Source organism: Egretta garzetta, unplaced genomic scaffold, assembly GCF_000687185.1.
Source record: "Egretta garzetta isolate BGI_Z169 unplaced genomic scaffold, ASM68718v1 scaffold412, whole genome shotgun sequence".
Classification (NCBI taxonomy): Eukaryota; Metazoa; Chordata; class Aves; order Pelecaniformes; family Ardeidae; genus Egretta; species Egretta garzetta.
In genome coordinates, this window is record NW_009258770.1 from 198,603 (window position 1) to 215,420 (window position 16,818).

The 16,818-nt window shown below is 45.6% G+C and overlaps 1 protein-coding gene across 1 annotated transcript in view; it reads right to left on the bottom strand.

The window, feature by feature from the left end:
• CAPN6 (calpain 6) overlaps positions 1–3,234 on the bottom strand; it is a 54,543-nt gene extending 51,309 nt beyond the window's left edge. The window contains exon 1 of the mRNA XM_035889069.1: positions 3,070–3,234. Within this exon, the coding sequence (XP_035744962.1) occupies positions 3,070–3,234 (165 nt within the window). The remainder of the gene's footprint in view (positions 1–3,069) is intronic.
• Positions 3,235–16,818: the final 13,584 nt, after the last annotated feature.

Consider the following 16,818-nt stretch of genomic DNA (forward strand, 5'->3'; position numbering starts at 1 on the left):
TGGGTGAGTTGGTGAGGCAAGACGACTAATTGGCCCGCTCAAAATCTGTCTCAGTAGATGATGGCTCTGGCCTTCGCCTTATGCTCACATTGCAAGGCTGTTTCCCTCTCCAAAAAAGGAAACACTCTGGAAATTACAATATAGTTCCGCACAGCAGAGAGAACCCATAAACAAATATTGGGAAGTAGATCCTCACCTCTGCTCTGCTGCACAGAGACAAGCCCCTCTTCCTCAAGATGTTCTAACAGGCTCACCACGAGAAGGAAGGCAGCTTCCACTACTTCCTAGGCATCAAATCCCTTTCCCACCCAAGAAGGGCAAGACTGGGATACTCTAGCTATTCTCCACAAATCTGTAGGAGTAGCCCCACATGGGCCCCAAGAGCTGCTCTATCTTGGAGCAAGAACGGAGAGCAAGGAAGGCACAGCTCTAGAATAACACACAGAATCACAGAATGATTGAGATTGAAATGGACCTTTGGGGGTCATCTAGTCCAATGCCCCTACATAATCATCCAGACCATTAACGAAGATGTCAAACAGGATGGGACTCAGTATTGACCCCTAAGGTACAGTGCTAGTTACCGGCCTTCAACTAGACTTTGTATCACTGATCACCACCTTGAATGAACACACATACAAAAGAATGACCTACAATGGCATAGTTGTCTAGAGGCTAGCTCTTGCTTCACATCTTTTAGGAGGCCTGAAGGCTTTCCTTGACCTCGCTGTGACTGGTTGCATGATATCTCCCTTCTAGGAGGCGATGAAAGACTCCAATAAACAGGAAAGCACTATAGAAATAAAAACAAACCCAAAGACTTTGGAATGTTTTTCCAGATTCATTCTCCCCACTCTTCAGCTTCATGTCTTACTTGGGAAAATGAGAAGCCAGAAAGCAGCCCTTCCTCTGTTCACTAAAATTTCAGTATTGAAGCTGCTGTGAGAAATGAACACCACCAGGAAAAAACAAAACAAAACAAAAACAAAAAAACAAAAAAAGGAAAAAGTCTAATGCCATCCTGGCAAATACAGCCTCGTCTGTTATCCCTTGTCACAGAGGACATGTAAAGCAGATCACATTGGCATTGGCATCATGTTTTCTAAGAGAAAACACCCAAGTTTGTGCTTCCAGAAGATTAACCCTAATCCCAAAAGTGGACATGGGTGAAGGAAAGGACAAATTCATCACACCTGAGGGTAGAAACACTGTGTGCATCTGGCTAGAGGCTTCCACTGTCCTCTTCATTACACTTGTCAGAGCATGGGAAAAGATTGCACTCTGATGGAAAGCCATATTGTCAAAGTTGGGAATGATTTCGTGTTCTTCTGAATTACTTTCTTATGGCTGTGAACTAATTTATAAATACAAAGTACGTGAAGCGTAAAACTTCAGAGCAAACCAATTAACAGACCCCAAATATAAGTAATATTAACAATTTAAAATGTCTAGTACATTAGTCACAATTTGAAGCAAATGACATATTTGTTTTCCTGATAAGATGCTAGTAAAAGTGGCGAATAGACATAAGCATTATTGGTTGTGTACAGACCATAGCTGTTCATTTTGAATATGAAATCACTGGTGTGTAATTGAAGTTTTATAGAAGTCAAAGGCAAAATCCACAGTAACTTCAGCATAGCCATGCAGAGACCAGAGACAATATCAGTCAATAAATGAAAACTCTCCATTCTCTCTGGGTAACACCTGCTGCTAAGATTTCACCAGAACCTCTCTGAAATAATGCCGAGGAAGAGGGTAATGAGCTCACTACAGAAAAAAAGTTTGCGCAGACACCTCTTGGGAACTCACCTTCTCTCCTCTGCATCAGGTACTCATCTGTGTAATTGAGTATTCCCTCAGAGTAGCTTGTGAGCGTCCTCCCTTATATTGCAGAAGTCATTCCAAGCTCTTAAGACCTGTATGTAGCTGGGCTTTATGGTTCCACTATAGTCAATACAAAAGGTAACCTGGCAGCCAACTATACACACATGGTTACCTCTTATTTTTGGCACAATGTAGAGAGCAAACCAACTGATTCTGGAAGCACCAGTTAGTTCCCCATGGAACAGAAATGAATCCATTTGCTTTGACCAGAAAGTGGGTATGTGCTGATAATGAGGCTTCGCAATTCATTCCATTGGCGGCAGTTAGAAATATCCAAGGATATTTTTAGTGTAACAAGACCATTCCACCAATGGTGCCTTGCTGTTTGCCGCCTCAGATAGACCCTTTGCTGGGCAGACTCTGGCTTTTCTCTTTCCTACTCTCTCCCCCAAGGAAAAATTACAAATCATTTGTTCATAGATACAAACGAACTAGCCAGCTATCTGAAATTAGGGAAACTTCCCCTTGCTACTACAAGATTTCATTTCCCCGTACATTTTAGTAAGGCACAAGTTACCTTGAAAACATGCAGAGAGCTACAATAATGAACAATAATCCTACTTTATTATTATTATTGAGTTGTTTCCAGTATCCCAGACAGGAAGATGCTATCTGTTCAGTTAAAATCTAACTTTCTATCTAACTTTCTATAGTGTTTTTTACAAGAGTTACATCTAATTTAAAAAAAAAACAAAAACAAAAAAAACCCAAACAAACCACCTTGATGAAATGCTTGTGTCAACACAGGAACCTAGACAGGTACATATCCACAGATTGACCAAGAAATGAAGAATTTACTTGCAGAATATATTCCTGTCTTGACTGATCTATTATTGTTATACTTAATTAATTACTGGTATTCTTAATTAAATAGAAGGCTGATTTAACCATCACCATGGCTGGAGTCACCTCACACTGCTGCTTGTTATTAGAGAGACATCAACAGTAAAAAACATTATCATGCTGCACAGAACACTTCTTTTTTGTCTTTTTGCAGTAAGGCATGACTTTCATTTTGGACAGCAGTGTGACACAGAGGGGCTGCTGTCTGAATCACACAGTAACAGGAAACGAATGGAAAAAGGGAGGGAGAATACACTCATATAACTGTTTTAGCACAGAGAAGACAGTAGGAGTGGGACAATATGAACAGCACCTCCTCACAAGGAGAACATCAATTACCTTTGGGCGCTTCCATTCAACCTTCCTTGGTGGGGCTGACTGATAGAAAAGGGACTCATCTGAGGCTGGAAACTCGGGATCTTCGAAGAGCCGTCTCTGCCGGATACACTGCCCTTTCAGCTCATGGTACTTCTGATCTCTGAAGAGTTGCACTGATGAAGGCATATCTTTCTGTCTAGGTAAGATGAATATTGGCTTGTGCAAATTATGAAGGCTCTTTTAAGTCCATAGATGATACCACTCATCGGTCTTTAAGAACAGAGCATATAACTTGTTCTAAACAAGATTAATTACTGATTTCTGGACTTGGCGCTCAGTCTGTACCATGTGTGAAGGGCCAGACCATCTTTCTGTCCTACATTATTCTTCTGGACACTAAAGCTCTAGTTATCTACTCCAGCTCTTACGCCTAACAAAACCCAAAACCAGATTTCCACAGTTCTCTATCTTAATTTAAGTGACAATACTTTGGCTGGTATCATCGTCTTTGAACTTTATGTTATATTTCAGGGAACTGAATTCCCAGAAGCAGCAAATATTTGCAAATAATTGATGAGAATTTTAAAAAAACCAACCTCACAACAACAACAAAAACAACAAAGAGAAAAACTACTTGCTCTCAGGCCTTAGTTCCCAGAGTTGTGACTATCTAATCTGGCAAGTTCATGGTCACAGCCACAGAGCTCAAACAAATTGCTTAAAAACATTCTACAAATCAGAAATCAGCTACAGAAATTGTTCAGGATAGTTTGAAGTCTCAGGGGTGTGAGGGATGCTACCTCTATTTCAAGAGAGGGAGCGGAGAAAGTATCTGAACTTACTCTGTTTGGAACACTCCTGTGAGTCAATTCCTCTCCTCTTCCTTCCCACCACGGGTTAGAGATGTATTTCCCCTTCTTTGAGTTATCTACAGCAAAAAAGACAAATGCAGGTTGTCCTGATGTCGGATCGTAAGAATTAAACAACATGCAAACAAGGGAGCATAGCATCACATTGTCCTAGCAGCCTACATGCTGTGTCCTGTTGCAGTGATCTCAGCTCGTGCTCCTTGAGCCACCTGCAGCACAAATTGGATGAGATTCCACAAATTTGCAGCAAATTAAACCAAGGTAGGCACAAGCCTTTCCAGGCATGCAGGTGAGCACAACAGGAGAAATACAGAAGAGTAATGAAGAACACTTGGAAATCTCAAATTTATTTTTGTGTCTTTGTTCTTGTAAGTGAAATCTACTGTGGTGAAAATAATCTAGGGATGGTTTTAACATCCACCCTCCTTCCCTCCCTCTCTCTCCCCCTGCCTCCTTCCCTTCTCTCCTCTCCCCCCCGCCCCAAAATACATTAGATGGTTATTCAAGGATGAGAAATGCTGCTCTAATGCCTTCACTCATGGGAATGAGGAGAGTATTCAGGAGTGCTCTTCTACCTCCTTGCTATTCTTGCACCCGTTCCAAAGCCTCCTAACCACACTCAGAGTGATCTACCCGTAAGTGGAAGTACCACCTGATTTCTACCAGCAAAATCTTACATGGCAAGGCGATAGGACAAAGAGCCGGTTTATTCTTAATATTTTGACCAGCCAAATCTTCCAATGCCAACTCATTCTCCATCCTTTCTAAGTGCAGAAATACAGCCATAAGTTTTGCATACATCAGGACTGTAACGACTTTGAGTCAAATCCTGATGCTGCTGGAATCAATAGAAAAAGTCCTATGCCTTCAAGCCAGGCCAAGGCTCCCCCTTCCAGAACTGGGCCATGGAATCCCTTAGTGACTGTGTTATCCAGCTTCACTAAAACAAAACTACGCTTAAATGAACTGTTCAAAACCAAAATGGCTCACTGATGCTACGCCATTTTTAGCTATTTCCTTTTTCTTAAGGGCTGTTTTCTTGTTAATTATCTCCCTCAAAAAAGAAGTCATAAGGCATCTCACTTGGCAGATGGCCTTCCAAGACAAGGCAAATAGACTTGATTCCCCCCATGAACCAGTTCTTCCAATTCAAGTGCAGAACTTGTCAATTATACAAAGATAGCTCAGGGACAAAAAAAAAATTAAATAGTTTGGCTAATTTGGATGGGATATAGACTACTGCATGATAACTGGCATTCTTGCTTATTAAAAATTCCCCACGAGCTAACTAACATTCTAAACCGAGCCTATTTGCAAGATAGGCTTGTTTTTAAAATAGCCCCTGGGTGATAAGGTTTTCAGCTGTCACTGCCTAATTCATGGAGATAGGTCTTTAATGACCTCATTCCCCCACCCTTTCTCCCCTGCTATCTGCCAGACTGGAACGTGAGTCCTTCCAGGATTAACACCCCATTACACAATAGCCAGCCTCGTAGCAATGCACAGAATGTGGTCATAAAACACAGCGCATCACATCAGGCAGCTACCTGCCTGCCCCTGGGCTCCACGGGGCAGTGCTCGCCAAGGGGAAGGCTAGCAAGGAGGAGGCTTCTCCTGCCAGGCTGTTAACCTCCACGCTCCCTGTGCCACCCTGAGCAAATGCCTTAGAAAGGGACTTGGGCTCACAGGGCTGCCCTGCCTGGCTGCTGGCTGCTTTCCCTCTGCCCAGGAGGCGCTGAGCTCTGGAGCTGAACAAGTCCCATTACCATCTGGTGAACTAGTAGGAAGCCACTTTCACAGGAACCCAAACCCACCCTTTTGAAACACAACAGGAGTCTCTTTTTCTTGTTGGAAAGTCCACAGTAAAGAACGTAAATGCGGTTTCTGTACAATAACCTAGTGGCTTGAGCACTGAGGATGGAGGACCACAGCTGAGCCCCTCCTCTCCTGGGGTGTTCACCTACCAGGACATGGCCTAACCTGGCTGAGACAGACAGCAGGCACCTGGCTCCCATTCCAAGGTTTATTTTTGAAGCAGCTCCCATTTTTTGACCTTCAGTTGAATATCGAAGTTCCCAAACTAAGAACCACACTCCCTCCTCCTTCCTCAAGTTCATAGTACACAGTAACACAGCTCCCCAGCTCTACACCCAATGGATTTACCTCTGGTTCGGCTGACACTCGTAGCATACAGCTGCGCTGAGGAAACACCAAGCCTGGCTTGGCAGCCCGTCTTTCCAGGGCTCCGTGCCCTGCCACGTGATAGAGAGTGAGCTGTGCATAGCATAACAAGGGCTAAGCAGTACGGTCCTAAAAATACCATACCGCAGTTCGGAGACCCTCTGCCTCTCTGCAGAAAGGGACCGCTCCGGGGGAAGGACAGAAGAGAGGAAGGGGGGGAAAAAACCCCAAACAGCTCTACAGGTCAGCCATTCTTAATATTTTTGGTTTATTTCCCTGACCATATACAATTACAGTTTTACTTTTCATCTTTTTTTCCAGCCTCTGAGCTGATCTCCCCAGCATATCACCTCTCTGGGCAGCACAACAGCTCCATGGCTGACCCCAAGGTTTCTACAGCACCACGGCAACCCCCCTTGATTATCAGCAGGAGTACATCCCTCAGCTTTCAACCACTGAGCTTTAAAGTCTTTCTCTGACCCTCTCTTTTTCCAGTGAGATTCCTGTTTTGATTGGAAAAAGGATTTCAGCAGAACAGTGAAGATAAGTGTGGATACCCTTTTCAGTCAGGCTCTACTCGCAGAGTCCCCTCCTCAGAAGCATTTTATTTTTACTTACAGTTAATACTCAGAGATGCTTTCCCCTGTCGAAGCCAGCAAGCGTACGGCTAAATCACATTTAACACAGTGGCAAATACCAGCTCCTGGCATTATTAGCAGCCTTAAATTAAAGGGACATTCACTGGAAATCCAGTTCTTCACAAAAGCATTAAGATGAGCTTAAAGTATTATTTCCATTACCCAACAGTATTCCTTTACACTCACATTTTCCCGTCTTAAACTTTCTCTTCCCCAGCTGCTACATGGAAGATCCACAACAAACAAGACTGACTGTGTGAGGGAAAATTACACCCTCGCTACCATTAAATTCATGCAATAAACAAAAACTCACAGAAAAAGTCATCTCTTCTCAGCCCTTTTTTGTTACTCTGCATAACTAAGCGACACACAGGGTAAAAAGTCAGAGAGAGAAGTTATTGCAGCTGTTAAGCCAAGCGGACCCCTCAGCAGCGAGCTAGGTCGCATGTGAAAGCATCCCTCCCACTCCCATCCCCGCAGGAGGGGCGGCAGGGACGGCACGGAGCTGGATTTACCTTAGCAAAAACCAGCGTCTTCAGTCCCGAAGGCGAACACTGCCAAGCCCTCTGTTCTAGATGAAACTCTTCTTCAAGGAAGAGGCTTGGAACATCATAACACATAAACTTTACCATGCACCCCACTTGTATGTTCCAGTTGCAGGACTCAAAGGAATTTCCATGCACAGCACCAGGACCAAAAGGGCGAAGTGCATTTCTAGCCAGTATTTAACGCCATAGTTGAACACAGCTTTGAACATGAAGCTGCTTCTTCCAGCAAGCGGATCCTAAGATGAAACTGCCAAAACTCAGACACACCCCAACCTCAGGACCACATTTCTGCTGTTCCTGGAGCCCCAATCTGGGAAAATCACAGAGGGATGCCAGAAAGGATACACACAGCATATGCTGTGCTCCGGGGTAGTATCCCGGTTTTAAGATTATTACCCATTTGCAGGTACCAAGCTTGCCTTTGTTTCATGCGAACAGTAGCCTTAGCAATAACAACCAACACCTGGTTCTGCAGTTTCTCTTTCATAACTGCAGTTGTGCGCTTGTCTTGACAACACACAAAACCCTCCCAAGTCTAAACTCTGTTCTTTCCATCCTGATTTATCACCAAACCTCAAACCCACTGTTTGGACTGTGACAGCAAAACAGGGACTCAAGCATTTAACTGTTTGCAAACATAGTTTAGTATTTTCCCAAACATCTCTTCCTCCAAACTCATAGCTTGGTCCAGAGCAAGCAATCAAATCAGTGAATGCTTCCAAAAAAGCAGCCCTGCAGCCAAAAGCTTTAAATTACTCTGAACTGGTTTTCCGGAAAACTAATTAAAGGCGCTTCCAGGGCTCCAGCTGGAAAAGGTTATTGCCTTCTCTTCCTGTGCAGAATGATCACAGGTCCTTACAAAGCAGTGACTTTGCAAATTTGTATTAAGAGTGTGGGGGAATTTAAAGCAGTTGAACAGCTTCCACTTCACATACTCTGTGGTTTCATGATCTTGGCTGTTCTACTACTAGTGATGCATCAGAAGCATTGCTGTCTGTAACACAGAGCGTTGCTCCCGGAGAAATTTACTCATTCAAATTCTTTAAGCAGTTTGACACACTAACTGCACTGGGAGTCTTTATGCTGGATTGGGTATCCTCTCTTCTTCTGCCTAAGCCAAGAACAACATCAGCGTTAAATGCATATTGTGTGGATATGCAATTGCATTAGTAAGAGCATATTCAATTTGGATTAAATTTGCTGCACAGTATAATTTAATAGCACCTGGTGCAGTATTAATGACCGTGATCCCAAGGCTTCTCAGTTGTTTTGGATGGCAATGCTCTCCCTGCTTGGATAAAATACCAAGTTTTACTGCACGCTCTGGGGATACCATGGTTGTGCAGCATTAGCCCTTCTTTCATCCATCTTTTGGACTTTTCCACAAAATAAGGCGAATTTGACTATTTTATCACCTATGTAACTCAGTACTTTAATAGGTGTATAAAGGTTTCTCTGCCTGGCTCAGCTCAAGAACTGGCTAAGGGAAGGAGACACAAGCATTTGTCTTCTCATAGAAACAGGAAGGTGCCATCATTGTTCTGCTGCACACTTTTGCCATACTTAACAACAAAATTGAGAGGAAAACGCATGTATTTTCATCTGAGAATATCTGCCCATATCCTATCACTTCTGAGCAGAAATGCAGGGGAGGCTAACTGGACACCAGAACAGGACTGGCCACAACCTGTTTGCTTTCACAGACGACATCAAGGACTGGCAGAATCATCTGGCTATAAACCAAAGCTTTACTACAATAAAATTAATCACAACACTTGTACTGCGACATCATGGTACTTAACTAGGCTTTTCATCCAGGTCTCGCTGGGACAGAGAGACTTTCTATAGCACTTTAGCTGGGAGCCAGAATACAGTTTCTACTGCAAAGCTGGTGTCCAAGCAAGACGGCTCAGGAGGGCGGGTGTCAGTTCAGGACCAAGCCTGCCGTTCCCATAAGCCTGGGAGCTGAGCAGGAGCTCTGCCAGGAACATTGATTTTCACAGTTTGTTCCCTCTCCCACCTCTCTTCTAGTCAGTTCATGCAAGACAAAAAATGCAAGCCCGTTCTTACCCTTCAGGAAGGGAGTGTTGGTGTCAGGGCTCACGCCCTGCAAAGGCTCTGCAGCCCTTTGGGGTGTGAGGTGCTGAGTAACTGTGTGCTGCGGCCCCTCTGTCTCACAGCAAGAAGCACAGCTGCTCCAGCGTTCAGGGGCATGAGCTGATGGGGCTGGGGCTGGGCAGGTGGAGCAGCTGAGAAAAACTACACTTACAGGTGATCATGCCCAAGGGGGAAAGGCTCCATCTGGCATGAGCAGAAGGAAGCTGAATTTGTAGGGCTGGTGGTCAATCTTTTCAGCTCGAAAACTGAGCGAAATCAACACACATGTGTGCATGGGATTACTCAGCAGTGCAATGCGGATTTCACGGTCAAAACACACTCGAAGTCATGGCAGAAAACACTCAGAGAGTGTGAACTCTGGCTTTGCTTCCTCTCTCCCCATCTTGCCTTTTCTGCGAGAGTTCATCCCAATGTAGCTGCCTGTGAAACAGCTTTTAACCATTTTCTCTCTCCCCTTGGGCAAAGGCAAAGATCTAACAAGGAGGGGAGCCAGCAGCAGAGCAGACTTTTGCCTCCAGCTGATCTGTTTCCAGGTGAAACCTTCGATGGCTAAAATGCTTAAAGATCATTGCGAGCAGCGACAAAAAACATGAGGCTCCTTTCCTTCAATTCAACTAAATGCTGTAAGGACCAGGCTCCCAGGGACTGAGCTCAGCCACGCTCCCAGCTCACCCTCCCTGGCCGCACACGCCTGTGGCTGGGTGCCCAGGTCGGTCCCTGGAGGGGAGCCCAGCAGCCTGGCTCTGCTCACACCCAACAGAGAATTACTTCTCAGCAAGTGCTCTCAGGCAGAGGCTACTGCTGTCAAAAAGCAGCACATGCTGCCCCACTGCCTTCAACCAAACTAGAAAAGCAGGGGGGGTTTGCCACTGTGTTTTGTGCGACTCTCGGTCCTGTCCACACATACCAGGCAAACTGCTGGGAGGTCCCTTGCACCAAGGCCCTGAGGGGCTCAGCCAGAGGCACAGCTTGTTTGGCAGCCACAACTGGAAATGCACAGCACACCGAGCAGCTATGCTGTACTGAGCATGTACTAAGTTAAGGGCACACAAAGTCCACGAGCTGTAGGCATATGCGGCACTTAACAGTTTAGGCATTAAGCAATAGCTTGAGTCAAGTCTTTTTTTTTTTTAGACAACATCTTTGCCTTAAGGCCCCAGCGTTTTGCCTCTGCCCCCACTGCAGATGCCCTAGTCGCTTGCTAGATCTCAGCCAGCATTCAGGAATTCAAAACTCTCCGCACATCCGGACTCTGAGGGTCTCTGACTCCTAGAGCAGCCAGGGTGATGGTACAAGGATGAATACATAGCACTAAAGACCAACACGCACACATTTGCCTGCAGTTGGCACGCAAGATTAAAGTGCTTTTCTAAACAACTGTGCACCAGCACCGTGAGCACGTGCCACCTTTTCAACAGGACTCAGAAGCAAGTACTCAGGGCGGTCATTTCTGTTTCGGGAGAGCAATGGCTACTTGCTCATTTTATGCTGCCACTCTCTCTACTGAAAGGAGTCCTGTTTCGGGCTGTGTATATTGCACAGGATCCAATCTTAGTACAGCTTGATCCTTTAGCTAAACTAATATAATGTCTCTCTTTTTTTAATGAAGACACAAAGTGGCTATGGGAAACATTTTTAAGGATATGCAGGCAGACAGGATTTTCCAAAACACACAGGTGTCTGCATACTTCAAAGAACTTGACCTTCAGTGGCTTCCACTATAGCCTCAAGCCCAGGCAGATTTGCAGCTAACTACAGAGAAGTACAATTCCAGTTTTGAACTAAAAAAAAAGCAATTTAGTATGGTAGATGCCAATTGTTACAATTAACATTAATCCAAATCAAAAGATCTATAACAAGCACTAAAGGAAACGCTAGCCGCGATGTCAGCTGATTCGTTCAAGCCAAGCTTTTGTGCTGAAACCCCAGGAAACAAGTTTCTTCAGAATTCCAGTATCTCTCCACGCTGCCTTTTCGTAAAACTTAGTTTAAAAAAAATACCATAATTGCAAATTAATGGGTAACTCCCTATCAGGCCACTCCGTTATTTTATGTATTCACTTATCTATTATTTTAGACACAGTATAAAAACCTCTCCTTCACAAGAACAGCAGCAACAAAGAGGTAAAATACCCACTTGAATTTCACAACGGAAGAATCCACAGTGAGAACTGACAGTATTTTGGAAGATCAGAGACAGTGCGGGGAATGGAATGATATGAGCACTGAGATCAAATCACACTTTCTCAGTCTGGCCCCTTTATTTGGTGTAACTGTTAATGATGCCTGTAGAGAGAAGTCTAGCGTTAGGCTGGTTATCCCAGAAGAAATGAGAGAGCAACCACACTTTTGCAATAAATCACAACGAGCGCTTGGCTCAGCATTAGCATACAGTCGAGATGTGACTTTCTGAAAAGAAATGTACATTACTGCAGTAGACAAAAGCATTTTCTCACTGTGCTGGCTGAAGTGCTCATTACTAGTAACACAGAGAGTTTTCATCCTGGTGATAATGGTGCAAATCGATTAGATACCAGTTTACAGGCTACCTCTGGCACTTACCTGACAGAGGGCTGTCCCGCTCTGAAGCACATCAAACTCCAAAATGACTCCTGCAAACAAAAATCCCCTCGGCTTCTTAACCTGAAACTCTTCGGACTGTACCAAGATCGCATCACCAGGGGGGTGTGTTTTGGGATGACCCTTCCAGGGATGAGTCACAGGGACACCAGGGAACCTTCCGAGCTGACCCAAAATGCAGAGCCTTGTCTACTCCCGGTAAACTGTTTGTCAGCTGCCATCGTGGCTGTAACCATGAATGAACTTTTAAAGAAGGAGATGAGGCGAGACTGCTTGGCAAGAGTTGCAGGCATTTTTCTTTATGGAAAACAGGGCGCATTAATGTGCACCATGAAAAAAAAATATATTCCTTATTAGGCTGCACAGTGTTCCTCACTTGCATAAAGCCAGCGTCAATGCCTCTGCCTTGGTGCGTCCCTTCTGATAGCAGGCCGCCGAGAAGACTCGCACAGGGCTGCTGTGGGACTCACAGCTGGATGGGGTTGTGCAGAGCAGGAGATGCAGCAAAACCCAACGGGTGGCTTTGTGCCCTGGGCTCTCAGCACTGTGGTGAGCCCATAGCAGCCTTGGGGATGGCTCTTGCACGCTGCTGGGTACTTTCTCTCGGTTCAGTCTAGAACCGCCTAATTCTGCTGTTCCCATTTCACCTGTGGAAGAAAAAAAAAACAACCTGAATGATGGAGAAGCCCTGTTTGGGAGAGCCAGAGAAGAGACTCCAGAGGTCCCCAGCCTCAGCCCCAAGGAGGCTGAGCTGCTCCCAGGCTCTGCACCACTGCAAACCAGCTCTCTTGATCTCTGATCCATCACGAACCTGCCCATCCTCACTCAAGCACTCATCCTGTCTCGTTCCTCCCCCTGTGCTGGCAAAGGAGGATATATCACTTTGTGGGGGTAACGACATCGTTTAGAACTCAGAAAATAGTATGTTTCTCTGTGTTGTGGCAAAATAAAAAAAACAGGACAAAAAGAAATTCTCATTAAGAAATGGTTTTGGTGAAACAAACTTCTCTCCATACTCTGCTCAGCCCTAATTTCATTTTGGGTAAATCCTAAACATTTGGATTAATTTGACATGATTTTTTTCTCATTGGAGGATTATAACACCTTTATTTTACTATCACGTGGCTTTTATTTGTATTTTAGTAAATGTAGTCCAATTTTTGAACAAGCACCATTTCAAAATACATTACAAAACTCAGTTTGTACTAACAATTTTAAATATTCTCCTCACTTTGCTTCCTCCATTTAGTCACCCTTATTTTAGCGTAACTGGTCTAAGTTTACAAATAGGTCCATTCCTTCTCCCAAACATCACTATTCAGCAGCTCTCATATTTGCCTAAGGGAGTTTGGATCTCGGGAGGGCGAGTTACATCCAGAAAGCACTCTGAAGATGAAGTGTTAAGTAGTACCATAAATTTCTGTACTGCAAGGTTCGCTGCAGGACTGTTTGCTCTCCTATAAAGCACTTACCCAACTTCCTCTTGAAGGCACACTGAAATTTGGACAGAAAGTCCCTGGAAACTGCCACTGCAGTTTTAGCATTTAATGAGTAAAAAAGCCCTACATACTAAAGCCATGTGTTTTCAATTCATGATTGAGTAAGTAGACCAACATTTAAGTCATAATAAAAAGCTGACGTCCACCTATATACATCACGTGCACTGTGATTCATTTGCACAGTTGAGGGAAGAACATGAAAAAATCCCATATGAGTACAACAAAATTCTACTTTTTGTGAGCTGATAATAAATATTCACAGCTTATATGGACGTGTTCTCACAGCAGCTGCCTTTGATCCAATGTGGAACAAACCCATGAGAACTTTTTCATATGAGTGTTAAATCTGGTGGTGTAATCCAAGAGTTGTATGCAATTTGTCTGGGCTGCTCTTGCTGGAAGTCTTGTCAGAAACAGGAATTCCTTTAGATGGGCAGCAAGATGAACCACACAGGCAGCAACCAAGGGCAATCACACAGCTCTGGTCTCACTGCAGAACCATGGCAGAAAAAGCTTGTAATTCAGTGGGGCTATATCAAAGCATTCAGAGAGACACGTTCACATTATACTGCTGTGGTCGGGAAAGAGGTCTCACTTGTTGTGGACAGTTTAACCTTCCAACATAGTACCTGAACTCCTTGAATGTTCCCTGCAGCCCTTAGCTTCCCTGTTGGAGGTGTCCTGAGCATCTTCATCACACACTCCTCTAGGCTGGTTTACATCAGTGACTGCATTGCATCTCCAGGTGTCCCCAGTTTCCCCATTACCATCTTGCACAGCCTGCTAACACCCCCCAGCACAGTGACCCACCATACTCTCCTCTGCTCTGGACTTGCTGCTTCCCAAACCTGACTTATACCTGCACTCTCAGCAGGCAAACAAGAGCCCAGAGCTGGGCCTTTGTGTAAAGACACATGACAGCACAAGTCAAAACCAGGACTTGTTCCTTCACAAGGCAGTGGTGCCCACACATCTGTATACTCAGCACCTAGCTCTGACCCTATGCTCTGAACCCATCCATACCTCCATAAACACCAGGGGGCACCTTGCTGTCTGCATAACCCTGAATCCACAAGCAACTCCAACACCTTGAGTCCAGCCACAGAGGCCACTCCTCACCCCCTACAGCACACTGGCCTTCCCAGGGCAGCACAGCCCAGGCTGCAGCACGCTGGCCTAATCAGTGCTTTGCCAGCTGTGCCTAACGCAGAATCACTCACAGCTGCAGAGAAGAAACAGCTCTGTGCTACAGCCGGGCAGTTTATTACATGGCTGCCAGAGACTACAAGGAGCTGTTTTGGACCCAGGCAGCGTTCTCTGACTCTTGCCTTCCTATGGGGCCACCAGCAGAAGGTTTGTATAGCAGGATATGCAGAACAGCTATGAGCTTACCAAGGCAATGAACGGGCAGCACTTCTGAACACTTACTAAAGTGGTTAAGAGGTGTCCCCAATAAGGATGCTAGTGTTAATTGTGGCTACTAGAATAAATGAACTGCAACAATTGGTCAAGAAGCTGTTCCTTTGGGAGCAACTTGACCCTTCATCCCAAGCATTAAATGTGGCACGTTTCCCATGTGCTTCTGGTTCAGATGTGCTGGGGCTGCCGTATCTCCAAGATCTGAACAAAGCAAACGCCAGCAAGATCATAACAAGCCTGAACAACGCCCAAAGCTGGTGGCAGCAGCAGAATTTGAACAGGCTATTGTCCAAAGCCACACAGTTTCATTCATTCAGTATCTGCAGCATCCCAGTATCTAGAACCAAGCATTGTTCCTCTCTTCCCACCCAACCCTGGTTCAGGAGAGCTACTCTTACATCCTCACAAGGAAGGATGCAATAACAGGGTCTTCTTCATGCCAAAGGACTTTTTGGTTTCACAGGTCAGTCCAGTTTCAGATTGCTTTGCTCCAATAGCTCTTCTCATGCCTGTAAGAAGAGCCATTACTGCAAGGTGTCTAGGTGGCTTTGCCCCACTCATGACTATTTCTCACAGATGCCTGCAACCTGCCCATCACCTTGCAAACACACTCCACCGTCAGGTTCTCATGTCCCACCAGAGCTACATTCATCTATTATTCACTTAATTTCACGGGGCAATTTGTTAATAAAACATTAGGTGGTTTCCAGCAAAGATTCTACGTTAAACCCTACATGTTTATTCTACTCTCTCTAATTTAAGCAGTTTTGTACAGAGAAGAGCCCAAGAGGCAGAATCTGAAAACTAACCAAGATTCACAAAAAACTTTCAGCGTTGGGTATCCAGCTGAGGCCCGATTCTGCTCAAAACCAGCATTTTGAATCTGGATCACTCATCCCTTGCACCTTGGGGTTTTGATAGTAGGTTCCTTCATGCGTTCTTCCATAGCATAAGTGACAGGAGGGGAGGAGGGGTTGGAGTAAGGGATCAGCCCCAGACTGATGGTTCCCTGGTAGTGAGCCTTCTGCACAGCGCTGAGTAAAAGGAAGACCACCCCTAAAACAGAGGGCACAGAAGGGGCTGTGCTTTGCCCCTGGCTACAGCTGTCAGAGAAGCTTTTTGCCCACTGAGCATACAGGGCAGGATTTATCCCCCAACCACCTTAACCACAATCATAAGTAAAATTTCTACAGCTTGAGAAACAAAAGGCCCAATTCTGCAACTCAGAGACAACAACGATTTTAACGGAAGTAAGGAAAAACAAAGCAGCATTGCCATCTCTTGGGTTCCCTGGAGGAGCAAGATTTGAAGCGGGCGTTTGGAGTTATTTTTCAGGCAGGTCAGTCATGTCATGGGGGGAGACTGAGGAGGAGCAGAGGAGCACGGCTGCAGAGCAGGCACAGCCCGAGGGAATGGCCCCACGACTTCCCTGGACAGACACAAACCTGGCTTCCCTACGAGCCCGTCCGAGCCCAGCTCTCCCCCAGGCCCCAGAAACAAAACAGTTGCTCAGCGCTGTGAAAAAAAAAACAAACAGCTTTCTGCTCACTGACCGAGCACCACGGCTGCATCCTGCAAACCCCCGCAAGACCCCGAAGGGCAGCCACAGCCTGCGGTACGCACCGAGCCCACCTCTCTGAGCAGGGAAGGTCTGGCGGGGTCCATCGCCTCCATGGAGGCCAGGCCGTGTGGTGCGTGCGCGGGGCGCCCTGACTGGGAGCAGGACCCCGGGGGGGGGAGCTGAGGGGGCTGCCCTTCAGCTCTGGGTGGGCCGGTGGCTGGGCGGGTAGGGCACCCCACACCTCTCCAGCTGGAACCCCCGGGCAGCTGTGGGTAAATCAAGGCCACGGCTCGCAGCTTCATCGCCTTCCCGCCGCCCCAGAGCGCTCAGTACCGGGGTTGCAAGAGGAGTCCCTTC